This window comes from Desmodus rotundus, chromosome 9 (genome assembly GCF_022682495.2).
Source record: "Desmodus rotundus isolate HL8 chromosome 9, HLdesRot8A.1, whole genome shotgun sequence".
Classification (NCBI taxonomy): Eukaryota; Metazoa; Chordata; class Mammalia; order Chiroptera; family Phyllostomidae; genus Desmodus; species Desmodus rotundus.
The window spans coordinates 60923236-60950218 of NC_071395.1; the positions used below are offsets into that span (position 1 = coordinate 60923236).

General features: G+C 50.6%; 1 protein-coding gene across 3 annotated transcripts in view; it reads right to left on the reverse strand.

The window, feature by feature from the left end:
• Window positions 1–2695: 2695 nt before the first annotated feature.
• Window positions 2696–26983, reverse strand: part of MAP2K3 (mitogen-activated protein kinase kinase 3) — a 37341-nt gene continuing 13053 nt past the window's right edge. Inside the window, exons 2-12 of one of the 3 annotated variants that reach the window (XM_024564924.3) lie at window positions 23583–23649; window positions 23158–23206; window positions 22007–22120; window positions 21736–21855; window positions 20148–20264; window positions 19109–19160; window positions 17510–17637; window positions 16932–17009; window positions 5525–5664; window positions 4441–4486; window positions 2696–3860 (exon numbers count right to left, since the gene is read on the reverse strand). In XM_024564924.3, coding sequence (XP_024420692.1) covers window positions 3777–3860; window positions 4441–4486; window positions 5525–5664; window positions 16932–17009; window positions 17510–17637; window positions 19109–19160; window positions 20148–20264; window positions 21736–21855; window positions 22007–22120; window positions 23158–23206; window positions 23583–23649 — 995 coding nt within the window. In that variant the 3' untranslated portion in view covers window positions 2696–3776. The remainder of the gene's footprint in view (window positions 3861–4440; window positions 4487–5524; window positions 5665–16931; window positions 17010–17509; window positions 17638–19108; window positions 19161–20147; window positions 20265–21735; window positions 21856–22006; window positions 22121–23157; window positions 23207–23582; window positions 23650–26983) is intronic. The other 2 variants (XM_045199042.3, XM_045199041.2) reach the window with 2 other exon arrangements.

Genomic DNA, 26983 nt, shown 5'->3' on the forward strand with positions numbered 1-26983 from the left:
TCAGGGAGCAATGGGGGGTGGGGGGGTTGGCGTAGATGGCATGAGCCGGGGGTTTTTTTTGGCGATGGGGAGGCTTAGACAGGATTCTGTGGAGAGGAGAGGCTGAGCTAATATTAACAAGAAGGCTGCCTTCCTGGCCTCTAGGAAGAAAGCTGACCAAATCGTCCCTCAGGGGCAGTCATCCCACTCTAGACCAGGCTTGAATGTGCCTGATAAGGAGGCTCTCACAACAAAGACCACATATCTCTGCTCTCCGTAGGTTCAGACAGACTCTTTTATTTATTTATTTATTTTAATTTTTATTGTTATTCAATTACAGTTGTATGCCTTTAGCCCCAGGTCTGGGGCACGCAGCTACCCGACAGCTGCTGTCAGGAGGGCAATGGAGACATCTGGACTAGGCGAAGGTGCTGGCCCAGCCCCTGTGCCTGTGAACTCCACCTCACAGCCTAGGAACGGGGAAGAGGACCCTGCCATTCTGGCAAGGCTCAGGGTGGGGAGCCTTCGCTGAGGTCATGGGTTGTATAAACTGTCAAGGGCCTGAGGACTGGACAGGTACTTTGTAAATATCAAACTGACCTGCACACTGGCTTCCCCCACTTAGATGTCTAGACAGCCTTTGTAAAAGCTGAAGGGTCCAATACATAATAACTGAACATGTAAACCACTGGTGTTTGAATTATGTGCTTATTAATCTGGCCACTGCTTCACAAACTATAAATTACTTGATAAATTATAAAGTGCTTTGTCATCCTGTAGAGAGGGCTTTACAAACTGTAAATTACTTTGTAAATTGTTTCGTAAAGAGCCTTGAGCTTTGCAAAATGCAAAGTCCTTTGTAAACTGTAGAGCTCTCTGTAAACTGTAATTTGACAGGCGTAGAGGCCTGTGCTCCCATGAGAATCTGTGGAGGAATCAGACTCCGGTCCTGTCACCCTACATAGGCCCAGAGCTCCCAATGGGGCCTAGGCAGGGAGATGGGGGAGGGACGGACAGGATGTGCAGAAAGGCGGGCCAGTAGGCTTCTTGTGCAAGGGTAGAGAACTGAGCTGAGTGGCGGGAGCCCCAGAGCAGAACCCAGGCCCGTCCGAAGACTCCACCCCCTCTAGGACCCAAGGAAAGTAGAGGGAGGAAGAACCGGGTAGCAGTTGGTGGATGGGACGCTTGGAGGCCAAGGCCGGGCAGGGACCTAGGCATATGGGGTCAAACTCGGAGTTTTGCCGCCTCCTGGTGGCTGCAGGAGGAGCGACTCGGGCCGCGCCCCAGGAACTCCTTAGCTGGACTGCGCTCAGTGTGCGCAAGCACGCGGCTTTGGGACTCATTCACTCCCTCCTGCGTTATTTCGTGTGTTCATTCATCCGTTTTCATTCAAGAGCTTGACTGAGCCCTGGCTAAGTGCTGGCACTCAGGACACAACAGTGGCAGGTCATATCTGCCCAGATGAAACAGATAAAAATTAGCTAGACTGGCAGGACCAGGGCGAGTGGCCTCCCTGAGATTATGACATGGGAGACCCAGATTGGGGGGCAGGAGTTTCCAGACAGGGGGCACAGTCAGTGCAAATGCCCCAAGATGAGCACAAGCCTTCATCATGGAAGGTGGGGTGGGGGGGGGGCAGGGGGGCACAAAAGTGCCTTGAAATTGTCAAATGCTGCACCAGGTAAGGGTTAATAGGCAGAGGTCTGTGCCAGACTGAAGGCTATTTGGGAACAGGCTGAGCTAAGGAAGCGGGGAGTGGTAGACTAAGCTAGAGAGATGAGCCCTGAGAAGATGCCCCCATTTCCCTTATAGGACTAGGGAGGCTCTGCTCTTGAGATGTGGGGTGGACTGATTCACCAGTTTGATCCTGCTGACTTGTGATTGGCTTGGGGAAGAGCATGTGACTGCTTTCCACCTAATAAACCAGCCTTGGGACTTCAGCTGGAGTTTTGGGCCCCTTGGCTAAACTGGTTGGACTCCTTGGTTCCTACCATGTCCCCGTGAGAGGAGTGTGAAACTGAGAGAAAACAGCTAAGATGGACACAAGCTCTATAGGATATTAACCATGCTCCTGGATCCAACTGTGCCTGCAGCCACATACAGTTCTACTTAGGTGAGCAAGTAAACTCCCTTCTGCTGGAGACCGATGGAAGATGGTTTCTGGCCTTGCCCAGGCCTTAAGGATCACAGCCAGACTAGACCCTGGCAGAGGCCTTCCTTGACCTGCCCCTGCCTCCCTGAAAGCCCTCTCCAAGGCACCATTGCCTGTCTCCAAGGCTATCTCTCTGCTTACAAACTGTGTCTTTGGGCAAGTTACTTCAGGTCTCTGGGCCTGTTTTCTCATCCATAAACTGGGGATAACAACATAATATAACCCAAGACAATTATGTAGCACCTTCATGAAATGACAATGTCAAGGCCTGGGGCCAGCACCTGCAAATCACTCTGTGCATGGGGCAAAGCACTCTTCAATGACAGTGGGACAGGCAGCCCCAGTAGTGGCTGGGCTTGTGTCTGCTGTTCTGCCCGGCACCCAGCACAGGGCCTGATTCCTCATCACAGCCTTCTGGGAACCTCGGTGCCCTCATGTGTGACAGTGCAGGGTCCCCAGGTCATAATGCCTGGCCCTGTCCCAGGGCAAGGGTCCTTCTATGGGCCACAGACCTTCACCAAGGAATGGGCTTACCTCTGTGACAGTCTCACACAACCTTCTGGCCCACTTTTTAATTTTTTTTTTATTAAAACAACAATTGGATAACTGCCCCAATTCATCAGGGATAGGACCCAAGGCAGGTAATCCTTTCTGAAAGAAAGAAAAAGAAAGAAGAGAGAGAGAGAGAGAAGAAAGAAAGACAGACAGAAAGAAAGAAAGAAAAAGAAAATTTTATACACACACACACACACGCATATATATACACATACATATATAAGAACACTAAAAGCAAATCCATAACCTGTCAAGCCAGTTCCCAAGGAGAGTATCTCTCTGGGCAGAGATCTTGAACCCATGCTCCTAGGCCCCAGCTTAGCAGAGAGGGTGGGTCTTGGCCTGCTGGTCCCCTAGGAGGTGACAGAAAACTTATCTGGCTCCAAACCATGCAAAAAAATACCCCCCAAAACAGCCAAACCCACAAAGCAAAAAGAAAACAAAAGAAACCCAAAAAGGATAAACTAAAAAATAAAAACAGAAAGTTAAACAACACCCCTAAAGGTGAAAGGCAGAGGCTGGGCTAGCTGGTGACCCTTAGAGGCCCTCCAGCCAATGCCAGGGGAAGGCCTCAGAGTGCTCTGGCATCTCCCTCATGGGGGGGGGGGAGGCTCAGGAGGATTCATGTGGCTCATCCCCACATCCCCATGCCCGCGTTCCCATGCTGGGACAGAAATGTGGCACCTAGGTCAAAGTGTACAAAGTCCATTCAGTCAAGAGATTAAAAAAACATACAACTTGGGTGGCATCCACGGCTGGGCCAAGGCAGTGGCCTGTGCACAGGTTCCAGCTACCTTCTCTGCAAGGGGCAGCAATGTCTTGGTAGGGGCATCCAGGCCCCTCCAAGTCCGGGGTCTCAGGGGCTGAAGACTGGGTCGTTAGAGGCACCGAGGCACTGGTACAGGACAGAGGCACTGGTGGGGCCCGTCTGGGCCCAGCAGGAAGCCCTGACAGTCTGGTTCTTTGGCACTTAGGACCAGCCCCCATGACTCTTCCCAGAATACCCAAGGCCAGGATGGCAGCAGCTTATGGGCATGGGCAAGCACTGCCCCAGCAGAGGGGGCACTGGGCTGCTAGAGGGCCTTGCCCCCTATGAGTCCTCTCCTAGGATCTCCTTCACAAAAGCAGCGATGTCTGTCTTCTTGGTTTTGTGCAAGATGAAGAAAGGATGCTCCTAATGGGAGAGAGGAGAAGGCGTGAGGCAGAGGTGCCCCGTACCTCCCCAAACCAGCCCAGGCCCCTGTGCGCTCCTTTTGCCCAGCAAACTCCTGCTCATCCTCCAAGGACCTCCACCCTCAGGAAGCCCTCCCCCCCTCTTAGAGACAGCACTGACAGCTTCCTCCCCTGCCCTCCTATCGCCACCCTCCAGTCACACTGAACGCACTTCTCCCCACACATAACAGGCCTCGCCCATGTTGGGCATTCAGCTTGGAAGGCCCTCTCCATCCCTGGGTAAATCCTTAGTCATCCTTCCAGGCCCAGTTCAAATGTCACTTCCTCTATGAAGCCTCCCGACACCTTCAGATAAAAGAGTCCACCTGCCTGCCGCATCCCCATCCCTCTGCACCCTCTGTCACAGCACTGCCTGTATGCCCCTCCACAGGGCCTCACATGGAGGAGGGAGGGAGTCAGGGAGTGAATGACTGCCTGAGTGAATTTATGCAGGGGCAAGCCAGGGGAGCTGCCTACCTCTGTGCATGTGGATGCAGCCCTCTGCCCAGGGAGCCAGCCCAGTGCTACTCCCACCCACTTACCATCAACTCAAGGTAGCTCATGCGTTCGGTGGGGTTCTTCCTCAGGCTAGGAGAGAATAGGGCATGCTGGGGCCTGGCTGGCATTGAGGAAGCAAGCCCAGCCCCTCCATGCCAGTTGGGCCCGCCCCTGACCAGCAGGGAGGGCACACATGGGCTCCAGGGGCTCAGGGAAGAAAGAGCGGGACTGTTCTGGAGAGCACTCAAAGACAGAGTGGGATCCGTGGGTGAAAACTAGAGAGGCTTGGACCATATTCTTTGCCTCTTGGGATGTTAGCTTTCTTGTCTCCATAGCAATCTAGGGAAATTCCAATGAATCTAATATTGAAATGATACTGAAATGCCACCATTAACAATCGTATCCTTGGTGTCCTTAACCAGGAGGGGCAATTCCTCATCCCAGGGCCAGGGCGAGGGAAGGCCCTAATCCAGAGGAGTCAGGGTGACTGATGACTATTTGCAAGGCTTGCTTGTTTCCAGTCTTTTTTATTTTCTAATAAAAGAAATAAAAGCTGTAAGTTTTCCTCTGAGTGTCTCTTTACACACAGCGCACAGATGTTAATGTGTTCTCTCCTCTCTGTCTTCCGAATAGCTTAGAATTTTGTTTTTGGCATCTCTTTCATTACCCAAGAGTGAGTCAGAAAAATTTACTTTGAATTTCCATGTGTCTTTTCCCTCTTTAGTTATGGGCTTATTTTATTTAATTATGGGCAGAGAACATGGCCTGTTTGCCTTTGCCTTTTTCCTGTCTCCTACTTCCTTTGTAACTTCAAATACAACTTTTATAAGGTTCCCACAGGCATTCTTTAATTTGGTACAAAGTCCCAAACATCAATAAAAGTTAATTTCTTTATGCTATTCAAACCTAAAAGCTTTTTGTTTTGTTTTTCAGTCTCCTTGGGCATGTCCACTTTCAGAAGGACTGTATTAAAACCTCCCCAAGAGTCACAGCCTGTCAGCTTTTCCTGTGCTCTTTCCACCTTGCACATTGTGATGCTATGTTCTTTGAGGGGTTGTTTGCTAAAGGGGAAGACAACGGGGCCCAGGGAGGAGCTACGGTATGGCCAGGGCAGGGCTGGAGACTCACCATTGTGCAGTGAAGTCCACAAACTCAGGAGAGAAACGGTCAGCTGGGAGCTGGGGGGACGGCTCCTCCACCACCTGTTTCAGCTGCTGGAATGGGGTCCCCCAGGACCCATAAGGAAACCGTAGGATAGCCATCTCAATCTGCAGTGAGGACAGTGGCACTAGGTCAGACTTACCCACACTCTGCACCCAGAAGCAGGGCATTTTCAGAATATGCCCTGTCCTGGCCCAGCGCTTGGAACTGGACTGAGAGGTGGATCAAGGGCAGACACGTGACATCAGGGCAAAGGTGAACACCAGGATGGCACCCTGGTTGGCTGCTCTGACCAAGTCGGCAGAAATTACAGCTCATGGAGCAGAGCCTGCTCTGAGCTGTGACTAGATTGACCATCCTTGGGTTTTTAAATAATCTGAATTCAGATTTTACATAAAAATTCAGATTCCAATGAATCTGGAAAAATCAGAGGAGCTGGCAGCCCTGAGTCACCTTTCCACAAGGCAGCAGCTGGAAAAGGAACTTGGTCAGGCAATAGCTTCACTGTCCACCAGAGGCCAAGCCCCTCCCCACCACGTCTCAGCCTCCACTGCCTTTGGCTTGGTCTACTGTTGTTATTAGAGGAGGCAATCCGAGTGTCAGACACGAGGCCCACATCCGATTGGCTCCTTCACTCTGCAACAACCTGCTCCAGGCCCCATTAGGTAATGAAGTTCGCAGCCCCTCCTCCTCTACGACTCTCCACCACCTTCCCACTGCCCTCCCCCCCCCCCAAGGCCCATTTCCAATGCTTCCTCCTCCAGGAAGCCTTCCCCTCTCTGTCCCCATCACAGTTTCTCCTTGACCCCCTGGACATGTAACTAGGATGGCCTTGTCAATCCTGCTGGACCTGGACCTGGACCTCCTTGCACGTGACCTCAGGGCCACCCAGGCTCTGCATACGTGCCAGGCACCTAGCCCATGCCTTGCCAGAAGGTGGCAGAAAGTTATTTGTGGGAAAACCTGGCTAGCTTATGACAAACTCTGAGTTCTGATTGTGACTGCCAAAATTTAAAAAAAAAAAAAAAAAAAGAAACCCGTATCAGGTCAACCCAGGCCCCTGCTTAAAATAGCAGACTTCTTGATGACAGGGCATAATGACCACAATGAACAGAAGAGACCTCAACTCAAACCAATGCTTCATGTTGGCAAGCGGCACCCAAACAGATCACTAATTATTGTACTAAGGAAGAGCCTTTCCATAAGGCTAAAGGCCCCTTTCCAGGCAAGACATGAACACACCCCACAGATGGAGGAGGATACGCTCAACGCAAATGGGTGTGGGTGTAATTCCATGTGTGTGTATTTCACCAGGATAAACTCAGCCTGTGCTTTCCTAGAATGTTCACTGATTCCAATTAGCAGAAATGAGGGCCCTGTATGGGCTGCCCCAGGAGGGTCCAGAGGCCTATCAGAGTTATAATTAGAACAAAGGAAACAAGTCCAAGAGCTTCACCTGGTAATCCCTTTCCTGGTCATTTTTTCTAAAGAGCTTAAAAAACTGGAAAACAACAAAAATTGCATCGGGGCACAGAGACACATGGAATGGTGTTCTCTGTAATAGTGAATATTAAGAAGCAGCCTAAACATCCAGCGCCAAGGACCAGCCTATCACAGAGCAGCTGAGTTCCCAGGGCAACTGTGAGGCATGCCCTGTGACACCAGACGAGTGTTCACCTGATCAGCACTTAGTCAACACTTATTATGGCCAAGAGCCTTCCAGTGTGTATTCTGACAAATGTTCCGTGGCAAGGGTCAAGCACCCACAGAGAGCTAGCCAGGGTAGGCTCAGCGAGGACAGGAGGGAGGCCACCCAGAGGGGCGAGCCTGATGTGCAGTGCTTTGTCAGTCCCTCCCCCAGGACGGCCAGGGATTTCAAGTTGAAAGAAAAAAACAAACAAGGGAAATGTCCCGAATCAGAAAACTGGCTGAGTAGACAGTGGCAGATGGTTGTAAATACTTTGGAAGAGATGCCTACAGGGATTTATAACAACCCAGAGAAATATTACATGAGGCTAAGTGAAAAAGCAAAATAAAAATTATATATATAATATGTTTTTTATTTACAAAGAGGCAAATGTCTGAAAGGAAACACAGTGTTGGCAGTTGACACTGGGGGGAAGCTGTGTATGGAGTAGAACAACCGTGATTGTTTCCCTATTTTTCCTCTGCATTTCTATATTGTGTTTCTACAACTTTGTAACTATTGCAGCTACACTCCCAGTGGCCACCACAGCTTCTCCTCCCTGTGTGTGCTTGCTAGTGCCCCGTTCCAGAGACGAAATCAATTTCCCCTTGAACTGCACTGGCTTGTGACATGCTTTGACCCACACGATGAGGCAGAATGACACTGCCAACCCCAGGCCTAAGCACTTAACAGCACTTCCCTCATGGAAGCCAGTCACCACAGCTCATGTCCATGCTATGAGGACACCCAGCGAACAAGCCTGCCCTAAGGAATCTGGTGCAAGCCCATGTTTGTAAAACCTTCTTGAACCTTCCACCCCAGCCCAGCCCTGACTCCAGCTAGAGCCATGTGGAGTTGGAAGACTCACCCAGCTGAGTCCAGCCCAGACTGCAGACACACATGAAATAACAAACTGCCGGAGACTTGGAAGATGGCGGGGAGATAGGTGGGAGCGGAGTACACTTCCCCTCAACGCCACTGAAATACCTCGCTGATCTGAGGAGCAGAGCGAACAGCCAACATATTCCAGTATGTATTCCAGCATATATGAAGATCGGAGACCAAAGATAGGGGACACTGAAAGATCTGATGGTAAGAAGAGTGCTTAAGAACAATAAGATCCCCGGGACCCCCGCGGGGGCGAGGGCAACTGAAGCCCTGGCCCGGGTGCAGGGTCTGCTGCAGGATTCTTGGGAGAGAGCCAGGCTGGGCTGTATGAGCAGCCAGGTGCTTGTTTGGACCAGGGGGGCTTGAATAGGAAGAATTTCTCAAAAAGGAAAAGAAAATAGAGGCACGTAGTAGCTAGTTAGAGAACTCTCCACAGCAGCCGCGGCCTCTGGCGCCCCTCCCCCCTCATCCCTGGACTGTGAGCACGGAAAAGCAGCCCCGGCGCTCACCTGAAGCCCGGCTGGCATGCCTCTAGGGGCCCACGCCTGAAACCCCGGGTGAGCGCGAGCCCTGATAAGCGGCCCAGCTGCCTGGGCGCCAGACCCAAAGTGCCCCAGTGGGTGCCTACCCCGGTCAGTGGCCTGGGGCCCACACCTGAAACCCCCGGGCGGGCAGGCGCACTGATAAGCGCCCGGCTACCTGGGAGCACAGACAAAAAGCTCCTGGGTGAGCACGCAACCTGATCAGTGGCTGGCACAGACCCAAAACAGGGGATCGGCAACCAACCGAAGTCCAAAGCAGAGATCAGCCACACAACCCGATCAACGGCCTGGCTGCCTGCAGGCAACCACAGCCAAAAGCACTGGTTCTGAAAAACTCCTACCTAGCCCCTGTGCACAGAACCCTGCAGGGCCTACTGGCTCTCTAGGAGGAAGGCAGAACGCCCAGCAGAGGGGAGCTGCAGGGCTAGGAGAGACTGCATTCCGCGGAAAGACTCGACCCAGTAGGGGGCTGAACTACCCCATAGCAGCACCCAGAGCCCCTAGCATCTAAGACAGCAAAGAGCAAGAAGGTGGAATGTGAGTTGCCCCTAATTGGTGCAAATCAAGGACAGCACAGCTGGTGAACTAAAGGCTAGTGGGGAGCAGAAGGACCCGGAGGAACTAGACTGAAGGCTGAAAAACAGCAAAGAGTGTGGCTCAGGAAGGGAGAAAAGTGAAACCAATCCTTCCAACCACCCCCTCCCGTTCCACAGACAGGACGACCAGCAGAACTAACCTGACCAGTTTAAAGCCAGCAAAAGACCCTTTTTCTTTCTTTCTTTCTTTTCTTTTTCTTTTCTTTTTTTTTCTTTTTTCTTTCCTTCTTTCCCCCTGAATTCCTTCTTCCTTTCTGTCCTTCTTTCTTATTTTATTCCTTCTTCCTTCCATCCTTTACCTTTTTTATTCTGTCTTCCTGCCTTCTTTTATTTATTCTGTTGTTTTAATTTTTGTTAAAAAATTCCTTCTTATCTTGCCCCCGATCTTTCTTTATTCCTACTCCCTTCCTTCCTTTCCTTTTCTATTCCCTTTTTCCCTCCTTCCGTTTTTGGTTGTTTTTTTTTTTGCCCCCATTCCTCTTTTCCCCACAGGTGAGACAAGAAAACCTGGAGTGCTGAAAAGACCAGAGTTAGACCGTGTTACACCCACAAACGTCAGCTCAAGACCAGTGAGCACAGGAGATTAAGGAGACAGCACCACTGAATCCCACTGGCATTCTACCATAGAAGTTCATAACATAAACCCAAGGAGTAAGAATAGATCAATTTAAGAAGCAGAGGCTAACAAGAAGAGTCTCACAAACAATGGGAAGACAAAGAAACAATTCCCAAATGAAAGGAAAGGAGGAAGCCTCAGAAAGAATGCTAACTGAAAAAGAGGCAAGTCAACTATCAGATACTGAGCTCAAAGCAATGGTCATCAGGAAGCTCACTGAGCTCTCTGAGCTCAAAGAGAATTACCAGAAACTACAGGGAAACTACAATGAACTCACTGCAGACTATATCAACATGAAAAAGGAAATAGAAACTATCAACAAGGGCCAAGAGGAAATGAAGAATACAATTTCTGAATTGAAGAACACAGTAGAAGGAATGAAAAGCAGACTTGATGAAGCAGAGGATCGGATCAGCGAGCTGGAGGACAAAGTAGAAAAAAACACCCAGAAAGAGCAAGAAAAGGAAAAGAGGCTCAGAAAGAATGAAGAGGAAATAAGGGAAATGCAGGACAACATAAAACGTAACAATATCCGTATAATAGGGATACCAGAAGGAGAAGAAGAAGAGCAAGGGATAGAAAACCTGTTTGCAAAAGTAATGATGGAAAATTGCCCTAATCTGATGAGAGAAAAAGTCACCCAAATCCAGGAAACACAGAGTCCCAAGCAAGAGGAACCCAAAGAGACCCACTGCAAGACACATCATAATTAAAATGGCAAATTTCCAAGACAAAGAGAGGATCTTAAAGGCAGCAAGGGAGAAAAAGGAAGTAACATACAAGGGAGCCCCAATAAGGTTAGCAACTGACTTCTCAATAGAAATGCTCCAAGCCAGAAGGGAATGGCAAAAAATATTCCAACTAATGAGAACCAGAGGCCTGCAACCAAGGCTACTTTACCCAGCAAGGCTCTCAATCAAGATAGAAGGCCAAATAAAGAGTTTCCCAGACAAAAGAAGTCTAAAAGAATACAGCTCCACCAAACCAGCTCTGCAAGAAATGCTAAAGGGACTGCTTTAAGGAAAGGAAGGAAAAGAGAAAGAGAGAGGAACACAGGCAGGAATAAAGGCAATGAATAACTACCTATCGATAATAACCTTAAACGTAAATGGATTAAATGCTCCAATCAAAAGACATAGAATAGCTGAATGGATAAGAAAACATGACCCATACATATGCTGCCTACAAGAGACCCATCTCAGGACAAAAGACTTACACAGACTGAAAGTGAAGGGCTGGAAACAAATTTTCCAAGCAAATGGACAGGAAAAAAAAGCAGGGGTAGCAATACTCATATCAGACAAAATAGACTTCCAAAGAAGGGTCATAAAGAGAGACCGAGAAGGTCACTTCATTAATACTCAAAGGAAGAATCCAGCACGAAGACATAAACATTGTAAATATATATGCACCCAACATAGGAGCACCCAAATACGTAAAGAAAATCTTGGAGGACTTCGAGAAAGATATTGACAGCAACACAATTATAGTAGGGGACTTTAACACCCCACTATCAAAAATGGACAGGTCTTCCAAACAAAATATCAACAAGGATATTGTGTCACTTAACAATATCCTAGAGGAAATGGACTTAACTGATATATATAGAGCTTTTCATCCCAAAGAAGCAAAATACACATTCTTTTCAAGTGTACATGGAACTTTTTCAAACATAGACCACATAATAGGACACAAAGCAAGCCTCAACACATTCAAGAAAATGGAAATCATATCAAGCATTTTCTCTGACCACAAGGGACTGAAACTAGAAACCAACACCAAAGGAAAAAACCCCAAACACTCAAAATCATGGAGACTGAATAGCATGCTATTAAACAATGAATGGGTCAAGAACAAGATTAGGGAAGAAATCAAAAACTTTCTGGAAACAAATGAAAATGAACTCACAACAACCCAAAACCTATGGGACACAGCAAAGGCAGTCCTGAGAGGGAAGTTCATAGCAATACAGGCCTACCTAAAGAAGACAGAAACAGTTCAAACAAACAACCTAACCCTACACCTACAAGAACTGGAGGAACAACAACAAAGACAGCCCAGAGCAAGCAGAAGGAAGCAAATAACCAAGATTAGAGCAGAGTTAAATGACATAGAAACTAAAAGCACAATTGTAAGGATCAATGAATCCAGGAGCTGGTTCTTTGAAAAGATAAACAAAATCGACAAGCCTTTAAGTAGGCTCATCAAGAAGAAAAGAGAGAGGATCCAAATAAACACAATTAAAAATGAAAGAGGAGAGATTACAACTGATACCACAGAAATACAAAGGACTGTAAGAAATTACTACGAAGAACTGTATGCCAAGAAACTTGAAAACCTAGATGAAATGGACACATTTCTAGAAAAATATAATCTTCCAAAACTGAATGAAGAAGAAGCAGAAAACCTGAACAGACCAATAACAGCAGACGAAATTGAAGCAGTCATCAAAAAACTCCCAACACACAAAAGCCCTGGACCAGATGGTTTCACAGGAGAATTCTACAAAGCATTTAAGGAAGAGCTAACCCCTATCCTTCACAGACTATTCGAAAAAATCCAAACTGATGGAAGACTCCCAAACTCTTTTTATGAAGCCAGCATCATCCTAATCCCAAAACCAGATAAAGACGCAACGAAGAAAGAAAACTTCAGGCCAATATCGCTGATGAACATAGATGCTAAAATTCTCAACAAAATATTAGCAAACCGCATCCAGCAATACATTAAAAAGATCATCCACCATGACCAAGTGGAATTCATCCCAGGGATGCAAGGATGGTACAATATTCGCAAATCAACAAACATAATACATCACATCAATAACTGCAAAGACAAAAATCACATGATCATATCAATAGATGCAGAAAAAGCATTCGATAAGATACAGCACCCATTTCTGATAAAAACACTCAGCAAAGTGGGAATAGAGGGAGCATTCCTCAACATAATAAAGGCCATATATGAGAGACCTACAGCCAACATCATACTGAATGGACAAAAACTTAGAGCTTTCCCACTAAGATCAGAAACAAGACAAGGATGCCCTCTCTCACCACTCCTATTCAACATAGTATTGGAAGTCCTAGCCACAGCAATCAGACAAGAAAAAGCAATAAAAGGCATCCAAATTGGAAAGGAGGAAATGAAACTGTCAGTGTTTGCAGATGACATGGAAAATCCTATAGACTCCACCAAAAAACTACTCGACCTAATAAATGAATTTGGCAAAACAGCTGGATACAAAGTCAACACTCAGAAATCAAAGGCATTCCTGTACACCAACAACGAAACTGCAGAAACAGAAATCAGGGGATAAAACCCATTTGATATAGCAACAAGAAAAATAAAGTACCTAGGAATCAACCTAACCAAGGAGGTGAAAGACCTGTACTCAGAAAACTACACAACACTGAAGAAAGAAATTAAGGAAGACACAAACAAATGGAAGCATGTACCATGCTCATGGACTGGAAAAATTAACATCATCAAAATGGCCATACTATCCAAAGCAATTTATAGATTCAATGCAATCCCTATTAGAGTACCCATGACATATTTCACAGATATAGAACAAACATTTCAGAAATTCATATGGAACCATAAACGACCCCGAATAGCTGCAGCAATTTTGAGAAAGAAGAACAAAGCAGGAGGGATCACAATACCTGACATCAAACTGTATTACAAGGCCACGCTAATCAAAACAGCCTGGTACTGGCATAAAAACAGGCACATAGACCAATGGAACAGAACAGAGAGCCCAGAAATAAACCCAAGTCTCTATGGTCAATTAATATTTGACAAAGGAGGCAGAAGCATAAAATGGAGCAAAAATAGCCTCTTCAACAAATGGTGTTGGGAGATCTGGACAGCTACATGCAAAAAAACGAAACTCGATCACCAACTTACGCCATACACAAAAATAAACTCAAGATGGATAAAAGACTTAAATATAAGTTGTAACACCATAAAAGTCCTTGAGGAAAACATTGGCAGGAAAATCTCAGACATTCCACGCAGCAACATCCTCACAGACACATCCCCTAAAGCAAGGGACATAAAGGAAAGACTAAACAAATGGGACCTCATCAAAATAAAAAGCTTCTGCATGGCTAAAGAAAACAGCACCAAATTACAAAGAGAACCAACAGTATGGGAAAACATATTTGCTAATGATACCTCAGACAAGGGCCTGATCTCCAAAATATATAAAGAACTCACACGACTCCACTCCAGGAAGACAAACAACCCAGTTAAAAAATGGGCAAAGGACTTGAACAGACACTTCTCCAAGGAAGACATATGGAGGGCCCAGAGCCATATGAAAAGAAGTTCAGCATCACTAGCCATCAGAGAGATGCAAATTAAAACCACAATGAGGTACCATCTCACACCAGTCAGAGTGGCCAACATAAACAAATCCACAAACAAATGTTGGAGAGGATGCAGAGAAAAGGGAACCCCAGTGCACTGTTGGTGGGAATGCAGACTGGTGAGGCCACTGTGGAAAACAATATGGAATTTCCTCAGAAAACTAAAAATGGAACTGCCCTTTGACCCAGCAATTCCGCTGCTGGGATTATACCCTAAGAACCCTGAAACACCAATCCAAAAGAACCTGTGCACCCCAATGTTCATAGCAGCACAACTGACAATAGCCAAGTACTGGAAGCAACCTACGTGCCCATCAGCAAACGAGTGGATCCAGAAACTATATATTTACACAATGGAATTCTATGCAGCAGAGAGAAAGAAGGAGCTTATACCCTTTGCAACAGCATGGATGGAACTGGAGAGCATTATGCTAAGTGAAATAAGCCAGGCGGTGAGGGACAAATACCATATGATCTCACCTTTAACTGGAACATAATCAATAGAAGAAAAAAGCAAACAAAATATAACCAGAGACATTGAAGTTAAGAACAATCTAACAATAGCCGGGGCGGCGGGGGGGCGGGGGGGGGGGGGACAGTGGTAAGAGAGGATTACAGGAAGTACTATAAAGGACACATGGACAAAACCGGGGGGAGGGGGGAGGTGGGGGAGGGAGGTGGGTTCAGCTGGGGTGGGGTCAGGGATGGGGAGAAAAGGCATACAACTGTAATTGAATAACAATAAAAATTTAAAAAAGAAAAAAAAAAAGAAGAAATAACAAACTGCCCTGGCCAGGTGGCTCAGTTGGTTGGAGCATCATCCCATGGACCAAAAGATCACAGGTCTGATTCCCGGTCAGGGTGTGTACATAAGTCATAGGTTCAATCACCAGTCGGGGCACATATGGGATACAACCAATCAATGTTTTTCTCTCACATCAGTGTTTCTCTCTTTCTCTAAAAAAGAAATCAAACACATTTTAAAAAAAGAAATAAACCATTATTGGTCTGAGCCACTAGTTTGTTACACAGCATTTGGTAACTGAACTACGCACCTAGCACACACTTTTCTAAGTTCCCCAGAGACATCAGGTCACTAGAATGTGGCTGGTCCCCAGTAGTGATGCTGGACAGACAGATGGCAGGGAAGGAGAGACAAGGAGGGAGGGGAGCTGGAGCGAGTGTATGTATGAGGGGGTCATGAGTGGGGTCTCTAACATCTCACCACTTGTGTGTAGCCTGTAAATACAGAATGAAATTGGTCTCATTTTTTTAACTGGGGAGTTGGAAAACTTTCATCTGCAGGTATAGTATCCACCTTTACACTGTGAATATTCCTCTCCACTTGAAAAAGAAAAAATTTTAATTGTAGCACCAGTATCACCAGTTCCTCCATTTTTGTCTCTGACAAAATGATTTTGACTTTCATTCTTTCCCAGACATTGTAAACAGACACAGCTTATAAAGTTACAGTCATACGGTGATGACAAGGATTGTGACAATAACTGCAGCCTCAGTAAAACCTAAAACATCTCCGCTGACCCTGAACTCTCACCCTGACATTCTCTAACTTTCCCTCGGATCTGGGCCCCAGGCTCCCACTAGGCATGCCCCACCTTGGACCTCTGCCTCTGGTCCCCTGCACGACCCTCTCCACCCTCCCACCAGAAGCTCAGCTCACGTCACCCAGTCACTCCCCACCCCACTTAACTCTTCTCCACACCCCCTTGCTCCATATATTTTACTGATTGATTTTGATTATTGATTGCACTCTGTCTCCAACACCAGGAAGCCAGAGGGACTGAGGCAGGGAGGGTGCTGACACCCCCTTGAAAAATGCCAACAAATCTGTACCATTAGTTCCAATGATTGGGATAGAGTGTGGGAGGCAACCACCACTCAGGCCAGTAAGTCCATTGGCCTGACTCCTGCATGCTGGGGCCGCCGTGACAGCAACGTTCTCCTGAGTTCGCAGGTCTCATGCACAAATGTGTGCCCCTGACGGCACCCTAGTCTTTTTCCTGTTCCTCCAGCCCACGCTCTACACTGTGCCAAAGCAGGCTCCCTAAAAACAGCTAACTAAACCTCAACATACACCTGAGCAGGAGCCAACACTCTGCTGGTCAGTTCTTGAAAAAGAAGAGTCACATGGGCCCAGCCCTACCCCGGACCTCAGATGCAGCCACTCCAGTTCAGCCTAGGGCTGGGCGCCTGCCCCACCCCACCCAGCCCCGTCCACCACACTCATAGAAATGCACCAGACCCCACAGGCAACATACTTCTTGCTGCCAAAAAAAATTTTTAAGATTTTTATCATTTTGCTTTTAAAATTATTTGTGTACCAGGAGTTCACTTAATGTGGGATTGGCTGTGATTTCTCAACAAGCATCAAGAACTATGGAGAAAGTCCAACAGACAAGGGGGCACAAGGTATCCAGAACTCTTGGGAAGGGTGCCCTCACCACGCAGGAAGGGCTTCATGCCACCTGTAGACATTACCTTTAATATATCATAACTTTGGATGGCACATTTTCTTCTCAGATTGTGAAGCTAACACTTTTTTCCAGGTTCTAAACTATTTGATGTGCCCTCCAAAAGCTCACAGACTGGGCATGGCCTCTTCCTGGCCCCTCCCAACCATCCAGGGCTGGCTCCTGCCCCAAGTGTACCATGGTAATGCCGAGGCTCCAGACGTCGGACTTAACGTTGTAGCCCTTCTGGTTCAGTTCTGGGTTGATTCTCTCCGGCTGTAAGAGGGACCAGGGAGGCATAAACACCTACTCACAGGAAGGGACCAGAACAGGGGTGACCCAAGCACCCAAGTTCATCCTACCCCACCTTGTCATGGGACAGATGGTAAAACTGAGGCAAGTGAGGGCCAGTGTCTCGTGATAAAGGCCCAAACCTTGCCTTGAAGGACTCCTGACTGAGGGTTGGGAAGAACACCTTCAGGACACTGGTGGTGGGGTGGGAGGGACCTGCACAGACCCCATGTGCTGCCTCTACATGGGTATCCATAACACTGGTCATCCAAACAGGCACTTCAGGGTACAGTTAATAGCAACAGCAAGAGGGGCTGCCTGGGCAGGCTGGGCTGTAGGGGACACCTCTGGGACAGGGAGGGCAGTGTCTGTGGGAGGCCCTGTCCCTGATGGACAGAGGACACAACCTGACAGTTGTCTCGCAGGCACATCCCCTCTGACCCACAGCCATGGCCCCAGACATAGGGCAGCGGAGGACTACTCACAGCCATGTAGGGCTTGCAACCAGCATCCAGCGTCTTGGCCACAGAATCTACCAAGTAGCCACTGATCCCAAAGTCACACATCTTCACATGCCCCTCCTTGTTGATGAGGACATTAGATGGCTTTACATCTGCCGGGGACAGAATAGGCCTTTTCAGCTCCAGGAGCACTGGCAGAACAGCAGCGGGCTTCTCCCACGCCCCGACCGCCACAGGGGCAGATGCTGCCAGGGCGCAGGGAGTGGAGAAGGGACTGAGACTGCAAGAGGTGCTGCCGAAGCCCAAGTTCACAAGCTTGGTGACAATGCAATGAGGATGTGCTGTAACCACTGGCCAGGCCACAAAGCAGGGAAGGCAGTCGGGCCTCTGCTGCTGTACCCAGGACAGCATCTTTGCGCCAGTCACCAGCACTGTGGACAGAAGGTCCAGAGAAGCAGGCACATCCTGGCATAGGCAGCTTCATGGTGAGGACTTGACCCCCACTTCTTGGCACAACCTCTAGCTCTGGGGTCTTCCCAGGCTGGGCTACGGGGTTCTTCACTGACAGGGCGAGACCCAGAAATGACCCAAGAGCCCAGGCCAAAGGGTCAGCAAATTCAGCCTGGAAGCAAAGGGCAGCAGCCAAAAGCACAGGAGAGAGGTCTGCATGAGAACCTGGGGCCTGGCCCATGACTCAAGAACAATACTGAGCAGGCTGCACAGCAGGGAATCTTCCAGCAAACACACACACAACACACACACATTCCACGTGCTTTCTATGGGGACGTGCATAGCATATAAAAGCACAGTAAAAGATCTGGCAGGTTTCAGGCTGAACTGCCAACAGTGGTGAGCTGTGGGTGGAGGTTGGGATGGCCACTCAGTGGCCAAAGGGGTTTAGTCTAATCAACTTTGTAAAAAGCAGTACATCGGATTAAGAGAACTACTCAGAATAATAAAAAGGAAGGAAGTGCAACATACACAACCTGGTGGATCTCAGAAACATTAAGCCCAATGAAAGGCTGGGAAGAAGGCACATATGTGTGAGAGTCCATTTACATGAAGATCAAGAACAAGAAAAAACAATCTACTGTGGAAAAAAACAGTGGAGGCGCATGGGGGGACGTGGAGCACAGTGGCCATCCAGGAAGGGCCAAGAGAACTTTCTAGGGTGGGGTGAAGGGAGGAACCATACTATATATTGCCAGAGGTGGGGGTTACATAGGTGTAAACTCCAAACAGATTCATCGGCCAGTAACTATAGATCTGTGCGTTTCACAATATGCAAAGAATACGTCCAAACAAAACCAGTCACGCTCCCAGGGAAAAGGTCCATCTAGTCCTTGCTCTGAGTAGCAGCAAACCTAAGAGGAGGTGGCTAGGGGGTGGGACTGGTTCTGGGGCAGGGACCAAGAAAAATGGCTTGGAGAGTTGGAGAGTGGCCTAGCCTAAGAAGCAGGCTCAGCACCTGACCCCAGCAGGCTCATCCCAACCCATCACTTCCCTGAGCCTCAGCCAGCTCATTTGGAAAAGGGGGAGAGGTGCACCCACCCCATGGGACTGGGTGGGACCATGCATGCAGGCTACCTGGGGACCTCCCCTGTGGGCTGGGCAGGCACTGACCTCTGTGAATCACAGACAGCTTGCTGTGCAGGTGCTCCAGTGCCCTCACAATCTGGCATGCAGGACAGAGACATAGAACTGGTGTTATTTCTGGTCACATCAACAACAACAGAGCAGCAAGAGCCCCATCCTGTCCATGTGTCTCATTCTCCCACTTACATCCAGCCCCTCTTTAACCCAGGCTCTGGTCTGCATTCCCACCTCTGCCCCAGAGACCTGGCAACCTCAGTACAAACACACCTGGTCTTCTGTTTTTCTCCGACCCACCCAAATGGACAAGGGTCTTGGGTCCAAACATGTACCTGAGAAATGATGTACTGGAAACCGCAGCAGAATCACGGGCTTGTGACCCACCCCTTCCTGGGGGCCATTGCCACCCCCTAGCAGGCTATTAGGTAAAACCCAGCCCTTCTGTGGCCTTCCTGCCTCCTCTCCCTCCCTCAGCAGAGCTAGTGGACTACGTGCTGGAGCTGTCCCACTGAGGAGGACAGAGTAGGGGAGCCTGAGAAATTATCCCCCAAAATTCTGACTCAATACCCAATGCAGCCAGAATTAAAAGCCACGGGTATACCCATTTCCTTTTCTCTTCTGGTTGTCACAGTGCTCAAGCCCAGTGTCGCTACCCTCCTCTAGCAATGTTGCACCTCAAAAGGCAAACGTTTGGATGCTAACCTTTCCCTCAACTTAGCTGATTCCTCTTTGAGCTGCCTCAGGATGACACAGTTGTAAATACTAAGTCATTTTTTAAATGGTCTAGCAAGCTTGGGAGTTGCACACAAAGGTCTAAAAACCCAGGAGCTGCCAAATCTGTGTGGTTCTGGGAGACCTAGGCTCCAGGGTCTCCTCAGCAAAAAGGCTCTGGTCCAGGGTTGAGAAGTTGGGCCCCTGGGGGGCAGTCAACCAGGTTCAGGGCTACACTGGTGCCCAACTCTGCCCAAAATACCACTGTCAGACTGGGCTTTGGGCCTGCTGCGGCCAGGCTGAGGCCTCTGGCATGTGCCTAGAAGTCCCGACCCCACCGAGGCTTGAGGCCACTTACAGACACAGCAATCTTCCCCAGAATGTCCTCTGGAATCGTCATGTTTTTATCAAGAACCTTACGGTAGAACTTGTCCAGGGATGTGTCCATGAGTTCCATGCAGATCCACACATCTCCCTGTGGGTGGATGCCCGGAGGTTAGCTCAGGCCCACCTGGGGCTGCACCTGTGCCTGGACAGCCTGCCTGGTGCCTCCTCTGGCCAGGCCTCTGGCAGACATATCTGCCCATCCCTCAGCCCTGAGATTTACTGAGCTCCCAGCTCCTCCCATCCTGCCTCCCAAAAGTCTCTTGACCCGCCCACTTCTTCACCTTCCAGGCTTGCCTACACTGCTGGGGCCACACACTGGCCTCCCCCAGCCCTGTCACCTCTGGTCTCCCCTATCTGATCCTTGATTTCATGGTAATTTCCAGGGAGAAGTGACTAAAACACACGGCTGACTGTGTCCTTCCAACAGGAACCTACAGGACCTGTCTGCGGCTCAGCCCCTGACCCAGCCCTGCAGAGCCCTCCTGCCTCGGCCCCGATGCCCCCAACACAGGGCTCAGCTCACCCAGCTCTGGCCCTGGCTGGGGGCAACCTCCTTCACCTGCAGTGCCCTGCCTCCTCCACCTGTTCCCTAGCAAATCCCTGCATGTCCTTCAAGACAGCCCTCTTGGGAAGGCTGGGTGCAACATCTCCTAGGCGCAGCCCCAGGCCCCCCAGCTTCTCTGCCAGCTCTGACCCAGCATGCGGCGAGGTCTGGGTGTGTGTCTGTCTCCTCAGCAGCAAGGGGACAAACAGCTTGAACCTAGCACACAGTGGGCACTTAGCCAAACAGACGTATGGATGACAAGGCACCGACTGATCCACCACTGGGTCTGGCCCACCAGCATGCTCAGGGACCCACAGGAGCTCAAAGAGTGAGGCTGGGCTGGGAGAGCCCTGACCTTGCCCCTGAACCCCAGGTGGTAAATGACCATCACAGACCAAGCCCATCTAATGGGGGCTCTGGTCTCCATTCACTCCATACCAGCCCTTTATGCCATCCGGCAGGAGCCCACCTGTGGCCCCACAGGTCGCACTCCCTGGGCTTCCCCAATTCCTCTGGCCCCACAGACCCAGAATCACACCTGCACACACCTCCACAGGAGCCCTGCTCGGAGTTCTACCCTCCTGGCCAGAATGCTGATGAGGCAGGTGGTCACACAACCTTGTGACACACTCACTGTGTGCCAGGCCCTGGGCCACATCATGTTATCTTCATGACAACCTTGTGAGGTGGGTACAATCACTCACTGGTCTCATTTCATAGACCAGGAAACTGAGGCAGGAAGCAAAGAAGCCAGGCAGTCAGGCTCCTCGGCCAGAGCTCTCAAGGGCCCTGCTCTTCTGCCTCCCAGGTAGGCAGGGCCTGTTTTCATTCCTGTGCCCAGCACCTGGCCCTCACAGACACTCAGCAAGTGTCTGCTAAGGGCCCAAAATGATCAAAAGTAGGCTGCAGGCTAGGTGGATGGGGCAGGTATGCAGACAGAAGGTAAGGGCAGGGTGGTCTGAGCCCCGAGCCCCTAGCCCAGCACCCGCCTCCCGCCCTCTTGCCAAGGCCACACCTCTCTGAAGAGGGCCCCATAGAAGGTGACAGTGTAGAAGCAGTCAACCGTGCGCATGTTCACATCCAAGTCCATAAGCAGACGCTTCTGCTCCTGGGAGTTCACGGTGGCCCGGATCCGCTGCAGGGGAGACGGCTGTAGGTAAGGGGCCACGCAGGAGGAGGCGAGCACCCTCCTCCCCGCCATCTCTCATATGAGGGCTGGGCAGGCTCAGCCCCACGCCAGGCAGCCTCCTGTGGCCCAGCACTTCCTGGCAAGGCTCCCTGCTTACCTTAACAGCCAAGATGGTGCCACTCTGGGTGTGCCGTACTTTCTCCACCACCCCATAGGCTCCGCGCCCCAGCTCCGAGATGGTCACCAGGTCATCGGCCTCTACCTCAAAGTTCTTGGAGAACAGAAAAGAGAGAATGTCAAAAATCAGGAGCTGGCCCTCACCTCAGTCAGTGGAGATGGCAAGGGCAGCAGAAAGAGAAGGCAGCCAGTCATTCAGACCTGGGCTCAACTCCAGGTTGCACCAATCACTTCCTGCTGTGTGACCTGGGTCAAGTCACTTAGCCTCTTTGAGCCTCTATAAAACAGGCACAGCACCCATACCCAAGGGCTGTTGCAAGGTGTAAATAAGACAACCTGTGAAATGCCCCCAGTGGACAGAGGGAGCTCAAGAGATCCCCCTTCCCTCCTGTCCCCCAACCCGCTCAGGTGTGTAAGATGAGTCATTTGTTCAACCAGTATTTACTGAATTCCTACTATGTGTGAGTCTGTTTTAGGCACTGGGGACGTAGAACAAAACAAGGGCCTTGCCCTCACAGTGAGCAGTGTGGCCCTGGGCCGCCTACTCTCTTTCATGCCCTTGTTGCTGGAGACAGATGAATGAATGAATAAATAAATAAATAAATAGGAAAGTAGGTGACCTGCACATCAAACAGTGACAAGTGTCAGGGAGGAAAAATAAGCCTGAGAGATGCCATAGGCCAAGGAGAGGCCCCTGGAGTGAGAGCTCTACCAAGAGCCCCTCAGTGTTGCTGGTGGGTGAGGTTCAGCCCCCCGAGCCAGGAGTCTCAGGCCCTGCTGCCCAAGCCAGCAGAGCTACACGCGGAGTGCAGGGTCCCAGGCATGGTCCAATGGCTGGGCTAGGAGTCTGCGTGTCCCACACACTGTTTCCACAGGCTATATGGGGACAAACTCTAAGGTCAGGAAACTCAGCAGGGCCCCATGAGGCAGGCCACTGTCCCCATTCCAGATAGGAAGGTCAGAGAGTGGAAGGTCCAAGGCCCAATAGCCAGCCTCCAAGGAGTGAGGCTCCTCTCCAAAGCCACCTCTGTTTGATACCCACAGCCACCTCCCAGTGGCCATATGAGGTCAGCTCAGGCCCATGTCAGATGAAAATTCATGAAGGCCCCCCAGGCTGCAACCAGCACCTACCCTGTCTCCAATGGTGATGAAGGCCCGGGAATCAAGGTTCCTGGGGGGGCTGTGGGGAAAAAACAGACCCCCTGAGCCTCTGAGAGAACCATACCCTTCCCCTGAGAGAAAGAGCAAACGGCCTGGCACTGGGACCACAAGCATGTCCTATCTCCAGGAGGCAGCATGCCTCAGGGCACCTCTGTCACTGAGCATGTGCTGTGCCAGGGCCACGGGGCCTCACTTTCACATCTCTGAGGTGAGTTGAGAAAAGGCCCAGCACTGACACAAGATGCATGCAGCCCCCCCCCCGCCAACCCCCCTACCCAACAGGCTCACAGGAGGCTCAGCCTGGCGCACACTCCCTGTGGCTTGCTCTAGTCCGCTCAGCCCCCTCCAGGAAGCCTCTCCAGGATGAGCCAGAGGAGACACTGAGACAGACTCACGTGGGGTTGGGCACGGGCGGCTTGGACACACAGGATATATGTAAGTCCTTCTTCCTCTTGGATTTTCCTAAAAGGGAGAGATGGTGAGGTGTCTGTGAGACAGTAAGGTTCTGGGAAGGCCCTCAGCCTGGGGTGCTTTGTTCTGGTGGCCTCTAGCAAACTAAAACAGATGCCCTCCCACTGAGCACGGACCTTGGTGGGTGCATCTGAAACAGGGAAAGCTCCTTTCAGTTCCCAGCTCAGCCACCCATCCCTTCTCTGAGCCTTAGAATGCACCTTAGAATGCAAACACCCACCTCAGGGTTGGCTGGGAGACTTGGAGCAGACTCAGGCTGGGGAGCCCCTGGCCGAAGCCCAGGACTCACTTCTCTCTGCCCACAGCTCTTGCCTTTGCTACCCAGTCCAAGAAACAGCCCGGAAGTCCACTCCCCTCATCAGGGTGCCTGGTGGGCCTGAGTCCCCAAGCAATGCCTCTCTGCTCCTCCACACTGAGGACAGGTGAGGGGCTTGGCATTCCTGAGCCCCGATGTGGCTGAGCTCTATGCTTCTCAAACCAGCTGAGTGTGGCCGGGTCAGGATACAGCGCAGGGCTCCAGGAGCCTCAGCACTGTGGAACACAGGACATGGCTGGGGCTGGCACAGCAGAGGAGGAGGCTCTCATCAGGACTGCCCTTTGAAGAAGACACAGCGTCCTGTCACAGGCAGGAGAGCAAGGTCTGGAGACAGCAGGGATCCCGTTGAGGAGCGAGGCGGGCTTGAGTTCACAGCCCCTGCTGCCAGGTGCCCAGATTGGGGGCTCTGTTTTCCAGAAAAAGGAAGTGATCTGCCCAGGTTACAAAGCGCATGGGTAGCAGAGCTGGGACTCGACTATGACTCCCCCAAACCACTCAACAGAAATGGTGATGCTCAGGCACCTGCTCCTGCAGGACAATCCTTCCTGCCTCTCCGCACAGCCCTGCCACCTGCTCTGCTCTCCCACCCGCCCTACACCACCACTGCTGACACACTCTTGTCCCTGGGGAGCTAAGAACCATGCAAGGCTCGCCATGGACCAGTGTGCATGAAGTACTGGTCGGTCCCAGACCTGAAGCCACCTCGGCACCAGGTTCAAACTCAGTCTCTGCCACGCACCCCTGTGTGGCCTCAGTGCCTCATCTGAGAACCTAGCACGGGGGCCTGCATGCTCAAGTCCAGTGGCCAGGGTGCCTGGCACCAATGTCAAGTGATGGGATGAGGTTATTATTACAACTGGGAAGACGGGGCCTGGGCCCAGCTGTCCTCAGAACTGATGAAGGACAAGGAAACAGAGCACACAGAGGGATGGGCTCGCAGTGTCTACACTGGAGTAGAGGGGCAGAGCACAGCAATCTCTCCACAGAAGCCACCTCAGGGACCCCCAGATGCCAGGTCAAAAGGATGGGCTCTCTCTGCTCTAATATCAAATCCTACCTTTGCCCCTTATAGGCTGGATGACCTCAGGCCACTCTCCACTGCTCTGTGAGCCTCAGTATCTTCCTCCATGAAATAGGGATACAAATAGCAGCTACTTTGTAGTTACCAAGTAAAGCACTTAGTGCAGCTCTCACACTCAGCCCACATCAGAGCTGCTGCACTGCCCAGGGCCTGACCCAGAGGCCTCAGGAAACAGCAGCTTCCACAAACAGTAATAACAGCAGCAGCAGTAGTAGCAGCTGTACTCACTGGGCACCCACCATCCACTCCTCCCTGCACAGGGGTGCACCAGTCGCCTAATCATGACCTCATGTGAGAGGCATCTTCACCCCATTTTACAGAAGAAACGAAGCTGATGGTTGTCAGGGGGTGGGTGGGTCTCAATTCAAAGCTTTCATCCAACAAAGAGGTAGCCTATCACACATGTGGCCCCACTGTGACCCTAAGGGAGGAGACCTTAACCTCACTTTATTTGGGGAACCTGAGGCTCAAAGGTGAAGTTGCTGCACAGTGAGTCAGGGGTCTGGCTGGGGAGTACACCTGGGTTTGTTGACTCAGAGACCCCATCGGGCCAGGCTGGTGGCTCACAGTGCCCCTCCTGCAGGGAACTTTCAGAGGGACAGGCCTGTCACACCCTCCAACAGGAAGCACGGTGGCACCTTCTGCTGTCCTCCCCAGGTCTCCTTAGGCCCAGTACAGCCCACACAGCAAGAGGAAAACAGAGAAAAGACAAGGCACGCAGGACCATTCATTCCTGAGGCTACTTCAGTGCTGCCCCTGGGTCTTCTGAGGTCACCACTGGGATAGGCACGGGGGCCCTTGGTTGCAGGGTGCTGGAGGCTGCTGCCAGGCTGATGTACCTAACACTGTCTGCTGTGTGGCAGCCCAAGGAAGTCCAGCATTGCACCCTGGCTGAGACCCCTCATGGGACCCTCCTGTCTGCACTGCAGGTGCCCAACCAGAGAGGAGGACCTCAAAGAAATGCCCAACTGCCTGCCAAGATGAGGTCTCATCTGCAAGGCACTTGGCACAGGTCTTGGCACTCAGTAGGTGGTCCTATAAGGGACCAGAAACGGTCACCACAGTCATCATCAGCCTCTCCACAGAGGTGAAAAATTTCATCCTGAGTAATGAGAACTACGGGTAGCTTTTATTCTTGACTTGATGCTTTTTGTAACTAGGAAGTTAAATATTTTATGTTAAACTTAGTAATTCACTGGGGGTTTGGCTAGGGCCCAGCCACCCCTCCCCCACACTAGTCAGCTCTTGGCACCTTCCTCTGGCTCCATCCTGCACACCGCTCTCCTACTCTGGGATTGAAGACTGTTATAAGGTGTGCTCCCCTCACCAAGCCTTGGTTTGTCTATCTGTCAAGGGAGCTCCCACACCTGTGTCCAGTCCAGATGAGTAAGGACCATGTGAGGAGGCACAAGACGCTCAGTGAAGGTGGGCTCCCATCTGCTTTCCTCCCAGGCCTCGTGAGGGGCAGAGGCTGCCTCGAGCACATGCACTGGGTGGGTGGGAGGAGCATGGGTGGCCTTCTTGCCCTCCTGCCCATATGGCAGGGTCACCAGGCCTGCATCTGGAGTGACATGGTCTCCCTGGGGCAGCCGTGCCATGGAGACAGCCCAGCAAGAGGCCACAGGCCACAGGCCACTGCTGCCACCGTTTGCCATAGACATCAGCACCGGTCCAGATAGCCAGGTAGCCCAGGGCTGCCCAGGTGCAAGGCTACTGTGGGGACCATCACCACAACAAACAGAGTTTCATAGGACACCACCAAAAACCACAACTGTGCAGCCTCAGTCTGCAGGGTGTCCAGTGCAGAGGGGCACGGCACCAGGTGTCTATGTGTCCTCGGCCCGCACTGGCCTCCCAGTAGTACCACAGGCAGCATGCAGAGAGTAAAGAGAGGCACCCTGCTTGTAGACACAACGCCCACCACTTCG